At 31.7% G+C, this 19,436-nt stretch overlaps 1 protein-coding gene across 1 annotated transcript; it reads right to left on the bottom strand.

Moving 5' to 3' along the window:
* Positions 1–7,578: 7,578 nt before the first annotated feature.
* LOC149571799 (protein NUCLEAR FUSION DEFECTIVE 4-like) lies at positions 7,579–11,643 on the bottom strand. The gene is made up of 2 exons (XM_089813212.1): positions 10,050–11,643; positions 7,579–8,541 (listed from the first exon to the last, which is right to left on the bottom strand). Exons 1-2 carry the CDS (start codon positions 10,752–10,754, stop codon positions 7,699–7,701), a joined length of 1,548 nt encoding a protein of 515 aa, XP_089669338.1. The 5' UTR covers positions 10,755–11,643; the 3' UTR covers positions 7,579–7,698.
* Between the last annotated feature and the right edge of the window lie 7,793 nt (positions 11,644–19,436).

The raw sequence follows: 19,436 nt of genomic DNA, 5'->3' as shown, positions 1-19,436 counted from the left end.
ATTGGTGGGAAAATAGTGCAGTGCGTTGTTTAAAAAGGAAGGCTAACGGTTGTGAAAACAAATGCAAGCCCATCGAACTTTGCTTACCGTCTATTTATGTGGACTACTTGGCTGGTGGTTGGGAGGAATTTAGCCAGTTTTCTAGGTGTAGCCAAAAAATCTTATAAAAAGCCCACCAAAAAATATAAAATATTCTTTGTGCAGGGTCGAGATCTGATAGCCCAGTACTTGCAAAAAAAATTTCTCTGCTACTTGCCTAGAGGTCAAAAACAATTTCAAAAAAATACAATTGAACATGCAGAGAATTAAATTACAAACCCGAAAAATTAATCAAATAGGTCTACAAATGACCATACCTGAATTGCAAATCGAGGTCTCGGGGTTCTAATTTGCAAAAAAAAATTGCCTCACGATTGACTTTGGGCTAAGGTAGCCAAATTTATAGTTGATCTTCACTGAGTCAGTGTTCCAGATGCAATGGCGAGGTCAGATGTGGCTCTAGATGCTCCCAATTTTTGCAGTACTCCAGATTTGGGCTGAGGTGCTAAAGTAACAATGGTCTCAAACAACTATGTGAAGAGAAAATCTCCAAGCTTTGATACCATGTAAGAATTTGCCTTAGGGAAAAATTCACCCAAGAATGAAGAACTCAAACACAAGCACAACTATAGACCAGAAAGAGAGAGTATGATCAAAATGAAAATATATTCATTCAATATGCATTAATAGTACACTAGGAGTGCCTGTATATAATGGCCTCTGAGATGCATCTAGAATGCCTTGGAATTAGCTGCATGATAAGTCATACAACTAGGCACATATCCACCAGATATGGGTTATCCTCCATTAAGCATGAAAGTAAGTGTGATGATGAGAGAATAAGCCTACAAGGGTGTAACACCCAAATCAATGTTGTAGACAACATGTGCTAAAAGGGAATGCAAATAATTGTGTTATCAACATGACAACTTAGTTAATGATGCAAACTCTAGTGTTGTAGACACCATCTACTAAAATAGAGTTGTGTACTTTTGTGTTGTTGTGATGTCCCCAGAGTGGGCCCCTAACAGAAGGTGACGTAGGTCTGTCTGTGCGGTTTGTTGCTACCACGTGTCTAGGGTCCTTACCAGCGAGGCTATCTTGGGGTTGCCCCCTTAACGCGAGGAGGTGTCATTTACTAACAATCTGAGCTTTTGGTGCAACGGTTACTAACTTGGTATCAGAGCCAGAGGTCTCAAGGTCGAGACCCGTAGAGCATGGTGGGCTATGATGTCCTCAGAGTGGGCCCCTAACGGAAGGTGACATAGGTCTGTCCGTGCGGTTTGTCACTACCTCGTGCCCGAGGTCCTTGCCAGCGAGGCTATCCTGGGGTTGCCCCCTTAATGCGGGGAGGTGTCATTTACCAAAAGCTTTTGGTAAATGACACCTCCCCACGTTAAGGTGTCGGGCTTTTGGTAAATGACACCTCCCTGCGTTAAGGGGACAACCCCAGGATAGCCTCGCTGGCAAGGACCTCGGACACGTGGTAGCGACAAACCGCATGGACAGACCTACGTCACCTTCCATTAGGGGCCCACTTTGGGGACATCACAGCCCACCATGCTCCACGAGTCTCGACCTCGAGACCTCCAGCTCTGATACCAAGTTAGTAACCGTTGCACCAAAAGCCCGAACTGTTAGTAAATGACACCTCCTCCCATTAAGGGGGCAACCCCAAGATAGCCTCACTGGCAAGGACCCTAGACACGTGGTAGCGACAAACTGCACGGACAGACCTACGTCACCTTCCACTAGGGGCCCACTTTGGGGACATCACAGTTGTCAACATGACAACTCAAAAAGGTGTGCAAACTCCTAAGTGTCTCACAAAATTAAATAATGCATTAACCTTAGTAAACTTAAGTGTAAATAGTAAATACATATTTACACCAACAATAGGATATCTTAGGACCCATTTTGATCCATTATCTATACGTGATCAAATGGTTCAAAAGGGGTCACAAGATACCCTATTACCCCTCTTGATCATTTAGAACCATTATATCTATGGTTAAGGGTCCTCAACCATTTAAAGAAATAAATATCAACGATACTCAAGAGGGGTCATAAGTATTATAATTTTTTAAAAAATTAAAATTAAAAAAAAAATTATTGTATAAAAAAAAAGTTAGATATTTGATCTGAAACCCAGTACCTAAAATATCAAGTATCCTATTTGAAATCAAGTACCTAATTAGACTTGGCTTGGTATTTATCAAGCCTAAATGTTCAACACCCAAAAGCCACCAAAAACGTATTTTTCCCCTCTCCCTGCGAGTTTCATACTTTGAGGGTGTAGCTAATGACTATTTTTTCACCCAAATTTGATGAAACAAAAAGGGTTTCTCAAGGATGTTCTTAGCTTTCAATCAATATAATTGCTATCAAAATACAAGTTTATTAAGTAATTATTACTTATTTTCTAATGGAGTTGCCTATAAAGTGTTGATTGACATAGTGATGAAAAGCATCTATAACTTTCAAATGATACAACCTTTTTAAATATGGAAGGTGTATTGCATTCTATGCTCCACCTACTATGAGAAACAATAAAAAAGAATAAAAAATTGTTAAGTTTTTAATGAGTTAAGGTGGTAAGACATGAGAGTTTTTTAATTTTGAAAATGTTGTAGTAGAAATTTTTTAATTATTTATTTATTTGGAATATAGTTACAAAAAATATGTGTTGCATCAGTGAATAAGTCTACTTATTAAATATAGAATCTTGTAAAAAACTATTATTATTTGATTTTGATTAAGGTGGTCAAATATACACCTACTTCTTATCTTTTTCCTAAAAATTTTGTACTTCTACATTGAAGTCCAAAATTTTGACTAATCAAATTATTTTTTAACAAACAAGGGCGAGCGGTTCAGAAACTACATTCAGTTTCCTATAGATTGTATTTTTACAACCTTTTGATATAAGGTTCATAACAAGTTCAAAATTTTATGTTAAATTGACAAGATCTAATTTGTTGATTTTTCATTGCTACTTAAGGCCCTAATTTGGTATTCCATGATCCTCACGTTAGATTTTACCATTTAGCATTAATGAACATCTACCTTTCACAAGACATGAAACATCATTTCCAAGTTTAATGTTCCACCATCACACTCTTCTAGCTTATCAAACTTATATCTCCAATCATGTGATGTAGACATCCACTATCAGTAATCCATGTATCACTTTTATTAACATGGGAAATAAGGTCTTTTTGTTCCTTATACCTTTCCTCATTTGGATCTTCTTTAACAACAACATATATCACTTCTACTCCTTCCTACACATCTTCCGCATCTAACTCGGTGTGCTCTTCCTCAACAATCTAACATGACTTCTTCCCTTTGTCCTTACAGTCCTTGTTCTTTTTGTATTTGTGCCCCTTCTTGTCTTTTTTGTCACTCTTGTTCTTGTTAGGATATCTAGCAACAAAACGATTCCAAGTTTTGATTACTCGGTCAAGAATTACAATCTTCAATTTTAAAATTAAAGTTACAGAATATTACTTAGTAATTCTTTGAGATATGAGTTTTAATTACCCAATCAAGAACTATAATCATCAATTCTAAAATTGACATCACACTATATTTGATAAATAATTTCAAAGATAGAAGAAGACACTTTGATGAAATTGAATCAAAATTAATATTTTACAAGTACAAAAAATAAATAGACAATAAGTTCAACTAGATTAGTTTCTCTAGAAAAGACTTATTAAATGTTGGGATAATATCATGTGGGTTGAGAATTAATGAGGGCTTGAGTTATTAGGAAATCATGATAAAAACCAAGGCCTCATATTAGAACTCTTTTGCAATAAACACTAGCAAGATTGAAAAATATGACTTATCATTTATAATTATATATGAAGTCAAATATATAAGAAAATTTTGCATAAGACAAATTACCTTTTAATAGTACTAAATAATACAAAACAAGCCTTAATAGTAGTAAAAAAAATCACAAGACTTATCTATATAACAATTATCTTTGTAACATTTTGAGTTACACATATTTTTTCCTTAAGTATTTAAATCATTCAATAAACTTCTATTTAGCCTACTTGCAACAATCCTATTAGACACATGCAAAAATAACAAGACATTTGAATTTTTGGCAAAACATTTTGAAGAGATGTGGTATCATATAATGTCTTAATCATTTGTGAGGATTTTAAAGATTGTATGATATTATTTATTTTTTATCATCAATCCCTTCAAGGACTAATGATTTGACTCATGTAGATCATTTTTGATATTGCAAATAATATTTTGGCCATGGAATATAATTATGATGATTTCCTCATTTTTGAAAACTTCTATTTCTTGTAGTTTTAGTTTTTTAGTTTTCCAAAATTAGGCATTCTAATTTATTTCTAAATACAAATAGTAATCTAAAGATTTAAATCAATTCAATAATTGAGAGCATTCTCATTAAAACAAGCAATTACGATTCAATAATGGATGACTATTTTATGCTTTGAATATCATTTAGTCAACTTTTACATAGTTCTTTGCAAGATCTTAGAGATAAAATTCCAAGTAATCAACTTCTCAATGGGTACATCATGGAACATTGCAAAAAGACATATACAAGAGTCACCATATAGAATACATCATATGAGGGGTTGTTAACACTGAAAATGATAAATCTAAAACATCATAGTTCAAGGTATTACTTTTTTCTATCTAGGTTTGTCAACCAATGGGGACATTATACTAGAACAACACTCTGCTTTCTACAATAATTTCATTGTAAGGATGTTGTATCCTCTCTGCAATAGGGATATTATTGCTTGAAATAGACATGAGAGGGGCTACTATCTCTAGTACACTCATTCCTAGAGATTGTTGCACAATGTCTTGCCTTTGTCCTCTGATTTCAACCATAAAGTTCTGCAATACCACCTCGAATGTTGTTCTTTCTATCTACTCTAGGTGTATCCATGCAAGATCTCCTACTTAAAGATCCCAACATTTCCATCTTGCAAGAACCTCTCTAACTTAGTCCTTGAAATCCTCAAAGTTGTTGTCACCTACACATCTACATTGAATCAAACGAGTCTCCTCAAAGACTTAGTAAGGGATCTACTCTTACCACTAAACACTATTATTATTACAAAGTTTCCAAGTGTTTCATAAAAACTCTAAAAGATAAAATAAAAGACATTAAATTCCTTCCTCGGGCTCTAGATATAGCTAAAGACCACCTTTAGAACAAAGATATTGCAATTAATGACTATGCCAAACATATTCCATATCTTTTTAGGAAGAAAAGTATTTTAAAAATGTAATTTATAGTCTCTAGTACTTTGTGAATACTACACAAGCTCAATTTTACCGAAGGCATCTTAGTGGGTAGTCTATGGATAATAATCTGCCACATAGAACATTTCTTTTTTCATTCCACTTTCTTAGCTCATAGATCATCAAAAAAAACTTGGACCAAGAAGCAAGATCAAATTCTACCTTCCACATGTTGTTATTGTGTGTGTGTGTGTGTGTATATATATATATATATATATATATATATATATATATATATATATATATATACATATATATATGTATATGTATATACATATATATACATATGTATATATACATATATATACATATGTATATATACATACATATACATATATATATATATACATCTACATCTACATATGTATACATGTATATGTATATACATATACATATACATACATATATATACATGTATATACATGTACATGTATATACATGTACATGTATATACATGTACATGTATATACATGTATATGTATATACACACACACACACACACACACACACACACACACACACACACACACACACATATATTTTTAGTTTTTTTTTTTTTTTTTTTTTTTTTGCTTTATAAAATGTAATAGAGTTCCATCTAACCACCTATATATGAAGTGTATCTGATCTGGGGTGGAAAATATTTTTGGGGAGAGACAATATAAAATGCCTCCCTAAGGGTTGTATATGTTCTCCAATGCATTGTAAGTAGAGTCTACATTTCTTTTAGAATCTCCCAACTAGTGAGTTGAGCATTCACAATTATATCCTTAAACGTTGTAATACCTCTCCCTGCCCAGTTCTTGGCTAATCCTTGTAGTAAGGCCAATAGTTTACCTCTGTGACACATATTCCACCATGGGGATCTCTCCCCTAATTATTTCATTTTGAGAAATAAACTTCCTCACTTGTTCCAAGGTCTTCCAAATAGATATGAATACATTGGATCTAGAATTTTAATAGGGAATGTGCCTACCACCATATCATAGAATCTCAACTCTGCGCATGGGACAATGCAACTTGTGTTTTCCATGGCTACTCTCTTTCCACGGCTTTAAAAACCCATTCGATAGTTAATGCAATGCCTTGGGTCCTAGGTCTTTTAAATCCAATCTTCCTTTGCACTTCCTCATCATGCACCAACCCCCTGTTTCTTCTTCACTCCTCTCCCATTAGACCATAAATGACTTCTTATGCATTTCCTTAAGAGAGGTGTTTCAATTTCCTTCAAGAATATTAGACTAGGTCTTAAGGAATTTTTTTCATCATATGCATCATCAAACTTTTGATCAATAATCAAGGAATTATTACTCCACCAAGTTTGAATATATATGCATGTGTTTTCATTTTATGGCTGAATATTTCTTAACCAACTATTTATTCCCACTTCAAAGGAAGAGATGAGTATGACAACTCTTTGATTTTAAATGGGAGCCACTTATCTATATTTTTCAATAAGTTTTCTAGCTTCATTTGGAAATATATAAATGGGTTAGATTTGAAGCTATGTAATCTAGTAAGAAGCATCAATATTTGCCACACAATTTGTGGACTTGTATGATCACTAAAATGAACATAAACTATGTGATCTTGGCTTCAACAATTGTTGTGTCATATTTTCATATTTGTTAATTACTAATTACAATACATTCAACCTTATATTGGTTTATTGCCCTCCAAATTCGGAACATCACTCCAACTCAAAATGTAGTCACTTGAAAATATTCACTTATACAAGTGAACTTGAACACTACGTAAGTGGTTTAAAAGTTGTAAAATCTAAAATCTCCTTGAATCAATTTCAAACACTTACCACAACACATAAGTCTCTCATCTAATTTGAATCAAATATCAATTTATACAATTAAATTAAACACCTGACATCATATAATTTATCATTATTATTATCATTTTACCTTACAATAATTGAAAAATATGTTTTTCATTTTACATTATATTAAATTTTTAAAATAAAAAAACTATGAACTTTAATTTGAGATCTGTTTCTTCCAAGGGAAAATTGATATCCCAACAAGCACTCCCTTCCAATTAAAAATAATAATAATAAATAAACATTCTTAAGAATTCATTTATAAAATCATAGCATCCAATCTAAAAAAAGACAAGATCAGATAAATTTATTAATGTTCAACAAGGGACTATGAAAGAGTTATAAGAAACAGAAAGCATACAAAGAAGACAAAAGCCAACAACAAGAACACCAAAGGGTATCCACTGAAAGAACAAACAGGAAAAATAGTTTTATTTACAAAAATAATATATATTACCCTATATCTTTGCTGAGGTGAACCTGTCATTAAATGAATGACATTCCATTTCCATTTTTCTTTATACTGAAATAAATCTCTTTATATAGAGATGCCTTGTTCTCCACCAAAGTACAGAAGATGACATTACAGCCAACAAACACACAGAGGCCAGAATGATGAAAGTGAGCTCAAAACATTTGCTTCCTTTGCACTGCCCTCCTCCTTGTGTATTTGCTTCTAAGTCATATAAATACCCGGCCACCCACACTGACATCACATAAGATACCATTGGAATCCCCACCTGCATAACATTGTACAGTGTCCCAAAATGGCTCAGCCCAAATAGCTCAGACACGGTTGCAGGATTTAAACACCAGTTTGCTCCAAAACAGAGTCCTATAACAATGCACCCCATGTACATTGTCCACCCAAAAGTGCCTGCCATTGCTATAAGCAAATACCCACCACACAAAACTAAGCCAGCAATTGCAGTTAACAATGGCCTGGCTACTCCAAAGTTTGAAAGCAAATAATCAGAGAAAATCCCCAATCCAAAGCGCCCTAAGAACTGGCATACTGAGATTAGAGTGACAAATATGGTGATGTGGTGTTGTGTAAATCCCAGTGATCTTGCAACCTGACCCATGTTGTTCAGTGCCACATATCCTGAGCCTAGAGCTATGGCTGAAGTCAAGAATACTAGAAAGAAATTAATGCTGAAGAGTTCTCCCCACACAGAGATATTTGTGTACTCTGTAATGGCAGAGAGATCAGATTCCTTGTCAGTGTTCAAGGGCTCACGAAGTGCTGGGGTTGAAGCTGAAGCTGAAGCTGAAGTTCTCTCATGGTAGTTTGCTTTCCATGCCACCCACAGTGGGACTGCCAGTATAATCAGTGCAACTGCAAATTCATCTCTATCTGCCTGCAATGCACAAGTAATTTAGTAAACCATGTTGAAAAATCAATGTGCTTGTATTAAAATTTATTCATTTAAAAAAAGAAAAGAAATTTCTATTTTTCCAATGTTCAAACTTCATAGCTTCTTTTCCTGGATTTAACTTTAGGATTTCTAATGTCTAATGTTTCAGTTCTATGATCCATCAAACACTGTTCTCTTTTCATGCCTTTTTTTTTAAATGATAGATGATAATAGTTTGTTTCGGTTCTATGATCTATCAAACATTGTTATCTTTTTTATCTTTTTATGCTATAGATCATAGAGTTTGATTTCAAAGCTTAAATATTAAAAAAATCTGCTCAATTAATTCTCAAAAAATAAATTAAAAAAGTTAGAATCTTTTGTTAAAAGATTTTGTATAAAATTTATATTGTTTAAAAAAAAATTTGATATAAGAATACAAATCTATGTTTGTTTTCTTTAAACTAGAGATATCGTGTCTTATTTATTGTAGTTCTGGAAGAGGTGAGCCTTACAGATAACATAAATTAAGAACATGGTATGATCCTCACTAATTATATTTAATTATAGACACAATTTTCACACTCTATAATATTGTTGTACATAGTTTCTAATTTAGACCAAGTTTTTTTACTTGATCTTTTTTCATATTGAATCTGTGTCAATTTTTTTAATAATAATATTCATGATCCACCTTAACCCTCCATCATCCCGATAATAAAAAAATGAAACACAGTCAAAATATAAAAACATCAATTTGTTTTCTGTTTTTCTACATCAATACTCCAAATAAAATATAGTCAACAACTCAACTTATTTTGTAACACTTTCAGTACTCTTCTATTCTAACCAATGCTTAGGTTAAAAAAGTTTTACAATATATTTTTATTATAATTATGTAGAATTTATAATTGTCTGTTAAAATATCCACTTAAAGTAATACAATCTTCTTAAACAGTCATATATAATGAAGCCTCATTTTCTTGGATAGTCAAGAGGACATCTCAACTTTTACGGTATTAAATTGTTTGTTTGTATTTTTTAAATCAGCATCTTTAGTGAATGTTGAATTCTAATCAATAAATATCTATTTTCCACTGTGGATGAAGATGAGCTGTAAAACTGCTTTGATTATTAAAAGATAGTATCACATAAGAAAATTCAAACAACTAAGTTACAAAACGTAATATGTTTCTGTTTTAATTGATCAAAGCTTTGATAAAAGAAAAATACATAATCTGTTTCTGTAATCTTTCTACACAACCATTTCACTGTTAAACACTTTAAAGTCTAGCTATACCCACTCTCACAGTCACCATTACTGCAAAACCTTCTGTTTACTACGCATTCAAACAATCATAAACGGTAGAATGCTTTATTTGAGATTTTGGTTTCTTATGTTTTCTTGGATCATTCTGACACATTGGTGGAAAAAAATAACACAATTTATTCAGAAGAAATCTCAAATTATGTTTATGAATTGTAGAAATTTACTAGAATGACCTACTCACCTGGAAGGAATGACCATCCCAGAAGCTAAAGCCCATCAAAAACAGCGCCAAAACCGCCACTGGAGCAGAAACCATACCCAATCTCACCATAGTTGTGGAAGAACCGCATATGAAATCAAGTGGCTCATATTTCCTCACAAGTGGCATGAGCAAAAGGGCCACAGCAGAAGGAACAATGGCCGCCACTAACAAGAAAGAAGACCCATCTGACTCAGGGAAAACAACACGCCAAGCAGTAGACAGGATGGCACTGCTAAGCCCAAGGCATCCCTTCATCAAACCCACCACAATTCCTCTGTTCCCCGGAAAATTATTAACACAAGTCACAATGGAAGCCGTGTTATAATAAGTCTGGCCATTGATGGCCAGACAGATGAACACACACATCTCCCACACAGCGGGAGTCGCTAAGCGTCCGGTCACATAGAGCCATATGACCGCATAGCCTAACGAATTCTGTGCTGCTCCAACGAACAGGACAACCCATGGTGGAAATCTGTCATAAAGAAGGCCTGAAATGATGCCTACGCATTCCCCTGTGTCTTTTAGGACAGAAATTATGTCCAATTGCTGTTGGGTGTAGCCAAATCTGGTCTTAATGGTTTGGGAATAAATGCTGAAACTGTATGAAGCCCCTGCACAACATTCTATCCATATGCAAGCTACCAAAACTGTCCATCTGTTGCTGAAGAATTCGGTCCCCATTGAGGTAAAAAGCTGCTTTAATCCCAAGAATGGCGTTAAGCCAAAAGTTTCTCCAATACCAAGAATACGGTTTAAGCAAATATCAGAAGGAAATCAAATCTTGGGAATTGCTTGTAAGGGAGTTTTTCCCCTGTTCTTGGCCAAGATTCCAAGTGTAAAGCAGTTTGTAAACAAAGTCTTCCGTGGGAGCGTATTTCCCCAAAACTGATCGTCTGTTTCCCTCTTCCTCTCGTTTTGTCACATAGAGTAGAGAATAACAGCAGAAAAAGTTGTAATTAAATTGTGTATAACAGCAGAAAAAGAGCAGAAAAAGTTGTAATTAAATTGTGTAAAGTACAATCAATGAGAAAACAGATGGCGTTGATCGTATGGGTCTTTGGTCTATTGGTGGAGTTGAAAGGCTCACAAAGAGCCTATCAGAGATCAAGTCTTGTTGAGTGCAAGGCTCTTGATCTCTAAAAGGGATGAGGGCGAATTAATGATGCAACCCATTTATAAGGTTCGATTCTTCTATTATGAAAAGTTGGAGATATTTTCCACTACAAGTTCAATTGTGATAATGTTATCGTGATTCAAGTTTGTGGTTTTTGAGTCCAACTCATTGACCCATATTTTATGAGTAATGGTTATGAAGAACTCATCTCTCTTAGAATGAACACAAGACGACACTCATTGCATCTAAATGATGCTCACAAAGATGTAACACCAAAACTTCTCAGAAAGTCACCCATTCCAATATTACTCTATAGCACAAATACACTTAACTACAAACTTAAGTCCACATTTAACAGCAAACATAGTTTTTGTTCCAATAGATTATATAGAGATATATTTCCTAGATGTAAATGATATATTTCTACATTCAAACCGACTAAGAGGTTTGCAGGGGATTTTTTGTACGTATTCGTGGCTGCTATTTGTTTAGTAAAACTGGAAAAATATCTCTGTTTAAAGCTCTGACTAAACTAATGTTTTTTTGGTTTATGCTTTTGAGTATTGAAAAGGTGACTTGTACGTAAAGCTTTAACGGCCACTAGTAAATACCGTTGCTTTTAATTTTGAAATAAAACGTTCCGCGTACTCAATTCAAGGCTTTTAAGTTGATTAAACATTAGAAGTACATTTTGTTGTATCTACACCACATATTATATTTAAAAGTTTTAAAATTTGTGAAAAGTCCGTTTTGTTGTATGCCTTGTATTCTTTGTGATGGGTTTCCTCCGTCTGTTCACATCGTACAATATAATACGCGAGACGCAGCTTCCATGAAATTTCTTCTATGTTGATCTTGGGATAATATAATAATAATAATTGAATTGCTCATGATGACACACCTTAGGATATTTGAAGGATGATAAATTCCTTTTTAAAGTAAATATTTTGTTATTTTTTTAAAGTTTCTTTAATAAAGAAAAGAAGAGTGGTCTTGTCTTAGCCAAAATTGAGAGTCATGTTGTGGAATATATCTTGCAGAAAATATCACAATTCTACTTTAGTAGAAAATATTGACTAAATAGTCGAAGATTTGCACCTCGATAAGTGCTTGCTAGGTACCGTCCAATCACTCTATCTAATCAAATTTGTACAACATTGTATTAAAATTGAATAATAATAATGATAATAAGATATGTTTGATAAAAAAAATTTTAAAACTTATTTAATATATTTGTTAAAATTGTATATTTTTATATTTCAACTATGTTAAAACAATTTATATTATCATTTTCCATGATTTTAAATTTCTTTTCTTATTTTACAATAATATATTGTAATTTATTTTAGAATGTTTCAATTTACCAATTTAGAACAATAATAATATATAACATAGTAAAAATCTAATTATACATATTAGTTTAGAAATGTTCAAAAATATGTATTACAAATACTAAGGAGATAACATTCTTCCTAATATAGTTTATATTTGTAATAAGAATAAGAAATTAAATATAAACTTATATTTTCTTTTAAAAAATTAATAAGATAATTTTTTTTAAAAATCAAACCATTTCATTTATTTCATAGAAAATCAGAAACTTTATTACTTTGTATTATAAATATAAATATAAAATGTTTAAATATATTTTCTTTTAGCAAACTTCAAACCTTTTTTATTTTCTTTGGTTCTTTTAGTGAGTAACATTCTTCCTTCACCAAATTTCGACTTAAAGTCACTCATGTTGTTGCAACTACCCTCCAATAGCTGGCACAGGAGAAGGAGGAAGCTGGCTTGGACATGGAGGACAATAAATTGCTCTTTAAGTTCCTTGCTGACGACTGGGCCCAAATTCTTCTTCATGCAAGAGGAAAAGGGAAAAAGGAAATCTAAGTTTTTTTTATTTCTATTCAGTTATGGGGTCCATGGATCCAAAGACTTTATATAATGTTATGACAGTTATAATTTTGTTGGTTATCAACTGTAATTATGTTTTTTATTAGGCCTGGGTGCCTCGTTGGACTTTGGTTAGTTGCTAGGGTTACCTTCTGGTTCTAGCTCTCTTGTTTTAGGTTCTTTTCTCTGACTGTTAGTTCTCTTGTTTCTGCTGACTGTTTTTGCTACTAGTTGGTAATGTGCTAGTTACCAGCCTTTTGATTGTTAAGGGCCGACCCCCTTGCTTTTGGTCGCTTTTAATTTCAAAAACATTCTTCCTTCACTTTATATCTTTAAATATTCATATATTTTGTTACAAAATTTCGACTCATTTCATTTACTTCATACTAAAAAATTTAGAACATAAATGTCATAAATATCAATATCAATTTCTTTGATTTAATATTAAAAATACTGTAAATTTTTCACTCATTCAATATAAGTCAATCAAAAATCATAAAATCTTCTTCCAACTATTTAAAATTTGTAATATATTTATGATTAAAGATATTTGAAAATTCTATTTTTTTAAAGTTTATTTTTTCATTATATTTATTTTATGGATAAAAAGTAATAATAATATTTCGTAATCTATAAATAGATTTTATACATTGAAATGTGAATATACAATAATTTGACATCAAAATAGAATAACATTTTGTTATTTTAAATTATTAATTATATATATAATTTGATCATATTAAATATTTGCTAAAACTATCTTTTTTTGATGAATAGTCCTTTTCTATTAATAAAAATATACTAAGATTACAATTACACAATGAAATCAGAAACTATTCATTAAAAAAAACATATTTTAATAGTGTTGTATCGAATTTGATTAGATAAAGTGATTGGACAGAATCATGCCGAAAAAGAGGACTAAGCTATCAGAACAGACAAGCTATTTAGTGGCAGTGACTACCCAGGGAGTTATTTTGACTCCCTGGATGCCTCCATGCCATGCCTGCTCATACCATCCCCATACATGCTTGTCGTACGGCCAACTATGGTACCCACCATGTCAGAATTGAAAATTGCGCCCAATTTATATGGAAGGCTCAAGCCCCTTTTTAATGATAGTGAAAAGTGAAGTTATTCATTTTTCATTTGTAAATTTTTTTGAGAGAATGTAAAACTTAAGAATTTTAAAAAGATTAATTGTCATGTGTTTATTTTTTATTTCTAATCAATTTTTAACTTAATTTATTTTATTATTATTTGTATTATCTTTTAAGTTTATATATATACACACACACACACATATAATAATTAATTTTAACATGAGTTTATAGTTAGTATAATATGATAAATAATATATAAATTTTATTATTTATATTTTTCATAATTTTATTGATACATATGTTAAATGGATTTTTACATCTTTATATAGATTTCTATAGTTTAAGAATTATATAGATAATACAAATCCACAAAAGTTTAATAATTATAATAAATTGTTATAATTTAATTATGATAATTTCTATAGTTTAATAATTGTATTAAATAATTATAGCATAATATAATTTCTTTTAATATTAGCATAAATTATTAGTAACATTCAAAGGTTTAATCATGTGTATGTTCTCAAATTATTCAAATAATTTTTTTTATTTTTATGAAAAAAACTAATGATATTGTGTTAGAATTTTTGTTTTGAGATTTCGTATTATGTAAAATATAGTAAAAGAAAAAAATATTTAAATAAATTTACTTACAAAATTTTAAAATAATTTTTTTTTATATACAACCAATTTTGTCTTTATTATTTTACAAAAAATAAAAATGTTAAACTTAAATTATATTAATCCCTAACATAACATATCTCTCGTACAAGAATGGAGTTGTAAAATAACAACCAAACACCACTAGGCTATGGGTGGGACTCAATAGAGAAAGTTACAAAGTTAGATTCTTAGTAGGCTTGGGATAGAACATTTCTTTTTGTAGAAAACTGTCAGATCATGTGTGCATAGCATGATGGAGTGGATGAACGAAGGGCAACACATACCCAAGAAGTTATTTTGATTCCTTGAATGCCTTCATGCCCCCCTCCCATCATCCACTCCATCATGCCATGCACACATGATCCAATAGTTTTGGTGTGGCTTTCAATGTTGAATTAATATTTCATTCCATATCTACTCCCAATGGATGACATTGTCTTAGTCCATTTTATTTTATATCACATTACAAATATTTTAATTATAAAGTTTATTGTGGGAAATAAATGAAGCATTTTGTCACATAAGTTTTTCCCCAAATACTCTATTTAGACAAGAATTTCAAATTTGTGCTTATTAAATGAATATCACAATATAAAGTTTTAAAATTACATTGTATTTTAAATATTAATAAATACTTATATTTTACAAATAAATAAAGATTGATATATAAGTATATAGGATTGATAAATATATAACTATTCAAATATATATCTATTATTTAAGAATATAAATATTATTATTTTATTTAATGAATGCTAAAAAATAGTCTTACAAAATTATTCTTATTATAGTAATTTTAAAATAATTATATTTTAGTATTTAAATGATAATTTCAAATAGATTAACAAGTTGCTTATATAATTCTATTTGTTTATGAATGTAACACATTATTGAAAAAATATAAATATATAACATTCTTAAAAAATAAATTAAAAAAAGGTATTATTCATGAAAGTATATTGAACCACTTAATTGAAATTAGAACGAAAGCAATGAATTTATATAACAAGAGTGTCAGGTAGGTAGAATGAAAAGGTTCAAAAAAAAATTTCAACCAAAAAGTATTATTATTATTATTATTAAGTGTTGAACCAAAAAATATTTTTATTATTATTATGGTTAACTTCAATCATTTTAATAATTGAATTTTTTTTAACAACATTTGAACATTTTAGACATTCAACTTTTTGTATTTGGTATTATTTTAGTTCAATTTTATAATAATAATAACTTAAATTAAATTAATATGCAAATAATTAATTTTAAATAATTAGAGAGATTAATAGGTGTCCAATGTTATATTCATGTACATTACAAATTATAAGGTTTCTTTTAATAGTATATATTATTCTTGATAGTTATATTATTATTAGTGGTAATTAGAAATATATTTTTAAATTATTATGTACTAATGAGATTGTAGATTTTAAGAATAATCCAAGTACTTAATTTTTTTTTAATTTTTAGAATTCTATTTTTTAAATTTAGATTTTAGATTTTGTCAATACACTTTATCTAACTTTGTAAGGGGAAGCCTCCTTGAATAAAAACAAAATAGGTTGTAGCTAAAAAATATTATTTGAAATTTTTGTAAGTAGATTTATTTAATTTTTTTTTCTTTTACTATATTTTATGTAATAGAAAATCTCAAAAAAAATTCTAACACAATATCATTTTTTTTTTTTAATTAAAAATTTTAATTGAATAATTTGAGAACATACACATGAAATTAAATTATAATAATTTAATACAATTGTTAAACTATAGAAAACTATAGAAATTATCAAATTAAATTATAAAAATTTAATATAATTATTTAACTTTTGTGGGTTTGTATTAGCTATATAATTGTTAAACTATAGAAATCTATATAAAGATGTAAAAATCCATTGTAACATATGTATTAATAAAATTATGAAAAATATATATTTTAATATTTTAATATTATTTATCATATTATACAAGCTATAAACTCATACTAAAATTAAATATTAATTTTATTTATTTATATATAATATATATAAATAATTTTAAATATATAAACTTAAAAAAAATACAAATAATAAAATAAATTAAGTTAAAAGTTGATTAGAAATAAAAAATAAATACATGACAATTAATCTTTTTAAAATTCTTAAGTTTTACATTCTCTCAAAAAAAATTACAAATGAAAAATAATAACTTCACTTTTCATTGTCATTAAAAAGGGGTTTGAGCCTATGCAATTTTCAATTCTGACACGATGGGTACCACAGTTGGATGTACACATGCAAGCATGTATAGGGATGGTATGAGCAGGCATGGCATGGAGGCATCCAGGGAGTCAAAATAACTCCCTAGGTAGTCGTTGCCCTATTTAACTAGTGCTGAAAATATCTTCACAGTTTTTTTATTTTTTTAACCATGGACACATATTTTCAATCATTATATTGTACATTTGGCCTTATTTAGTACTTAATTGAAAATAGAATTTAATATATTGTGGATTTTCTAATAATTATATAATTTTAAATTTTATGTTTTATTTATTATTTATTTATATCATGATTTGAATTAAGTACTATTCAGGGGGTAAGTGCACAAAGTTGTGGTGCCAAAAGGGGGGTATAAGTGGACACCTTTTTCCTGAAATCAGCAAATTCTGGACTTCAACAAGAATTTGAAGATAGTTACGCTCAAAATTTTAAAATACGACAAAAACAAAAGTCGTAGTCCTTTGAATCTAGTTTCTAAACTACTAATTTTTTTTCAAAATGGTTTAGTTTTAGGTCTTCAAAAAAGGGGGCCACAGAAAGTGCTACTATTTATTCCAAAAAAACATAACATAGTACAAAGTGTGGCCCTCCTAAAATTTTAACTTTTTTTTTGAAATTCTTTAATCGCTCTGGTCAAAAGTTACCTAACACTATGTAGTTTATCCCAGATTTTTCGGGTAATTTTATAATGTGTATTTTTTTTAATGAATTTTTAAATTAGACCCATCCCAAAAACGTGAAATATCTGTGTGCTCCCCCTAGAAATGATTGAAAACTAATCTAAAATCAAAACTTCTTTTTTTCAAAGTGTGTAGAATGGAGTCTAGTTTCTAAAAAACTAAGTTGTTACAAAATTCGATGAATGAGCTAAAATCTACAGCCCAATTAGTACATGGTGGTTTTTGACAAAAAATGAACATACATTCAAAAGAAATTATAGATGAAAGACTTAAAATAGTTCAAATTAAAAATAAATTATATGGTTAGATAGCTAACACAGAGACCTATAATGTTATGTAACCTGATCTTATCGATACCCAACCACGAAGAATCTTGAAGGGGAGCACACAAGAAAAATCAATCATTTTTTGTATGTTTGCTGGAAAACACGTCTCAGACCTGTTTATAAACTCCAAACCTTTGGGTTGGATCTCCAAGGCAAAACCAAGCCTTAGGCTTCGTTTTAATGCAAAGCTTTGAATAGTGCGTGCGCCCTATAGTGTGCACGCCCTATTAAAACACTATTGAATTCGAGGTAGTGCGCACGCGCTATAGTGCGCACACACTATTGAGACCTAAATTGCAAACCAAAACCAAGAGAGAGCTGGGGGGGTGGGGCGAGGGAATGGCTATTTGTGTGTGTGAGAGAGATAGAGAGAAAGTAGGGGATGGGAGAGGGGAGAGAGGAAGTGAGAAAGAGTAGGGGTGGCAGAGAGAGTATAGGATAGGAGATAGAGGAAATGTGAGAGAGTATGGGTGGCAAAGAGAGTACAAGATGCAAGAGAGAGGAAGTGTGAGAGAGAGAGAGAGTAGAGGTGGCAAAGAGAGAGTATGGGATGGGGGAGAGAAATTGAAAGTAGGGGATGGGAGAGAGAGGAAGTGTGAGAGAGAGTACAAGTTGGGAGAGAGAGATTGAGAGTAGGGGATGGGGGAGAGAGAGAGTAGGTGGTGGGAGACGGAGTGGGAGAGGAAGAGCGAGAGAGAGGAGGATGGGAGTGCATGTGTGTGAAAGAGAGAGAGTAGGGAATGGGAGAGGGGGAAGATAGAGTAGCTTGAGAGAGAGTAGGGGATGGAAGAGAGAGTAGGGGATGGAAGAGAGAGTAGGCGATGGGAGAGGGAGTGGGAGAGGGAGAGAGAGAGGGGGGATGGAAATGTGTGTAAGAGAGAAAGAGAGAGAGAGTGAAAATGTGAGAGAGGGTAGGGGGTAGCAGAGAGAGAGTAGAGAGGGAGAGAGAGAGAGTGAGAGTGAGAGTAGGCAGTGGGAGAGGGAGAGCGAGTGAGAGAAAAAGTAGAGGATGGGAGAGGAGAGAGGGGGGATGGGTGTGTGTGAAAGAGAGAGAGTAGGGAATGAGAGAGGGGAGAGAGAGATAGAGAGAGTAGGGGATGGGATAGAAAGAGAGTAGGCAATGGTAGAGGAAGTGGGAGAGGGAGAGAGAGGGTGGATGGAAGAGAAAGAGATCAGGCAATGGTAGAGGGAGTGGGAGAGGGAGAGAGAGGGGGGATGGAAGTGTGTGTAAGAGAGAAAGTAGGGGATGGGAGAGAGTGTGAGAGAGAGTAGGGGTGGCAAAGAGAGAGAGTGAGAGTAGGGGATGGGAGAGAGAGGGAGAGAGAG

This window comes from Cupressus sempervirens, chromosome 2, assembly GCF_028749045.1.
Source record: "Cupressus sempervirens isolate cs-2001-9-10 chromosome 2, ASM2874904v1, whole genome shotgun sequence".
NCBI classification, from domain to species: domain Eukaryota; kingdom Viridiplantae; phylum Streptophyta; class Pinopsida; order Cupressales; family Cupressaceae; genus Cupressus; species Cupressus sempervirens.
Note: the sequence above shows the minus strand (reverse complement) of the source record. Positions and strands in the feature narration are given on the sequence as shown.

Excerpts from the sequence above, each read along its gene's own strand:
- LOC149571799 (XM_089813212.1), bottom strand. The coding sequence starts at position 10,754 with ATGGGGACCGAATTCTTCAGCAACAGATGGACAGTTTTGGTAGCTTGC. Across the intron at positions 8,542-10,049 it reads GGGATGGTCATTCCTTCCAG|GCAGATAGAGATGAATTTGC; the intron begins GTGAGTAGGTCA and ends TGTGCATTGCAG.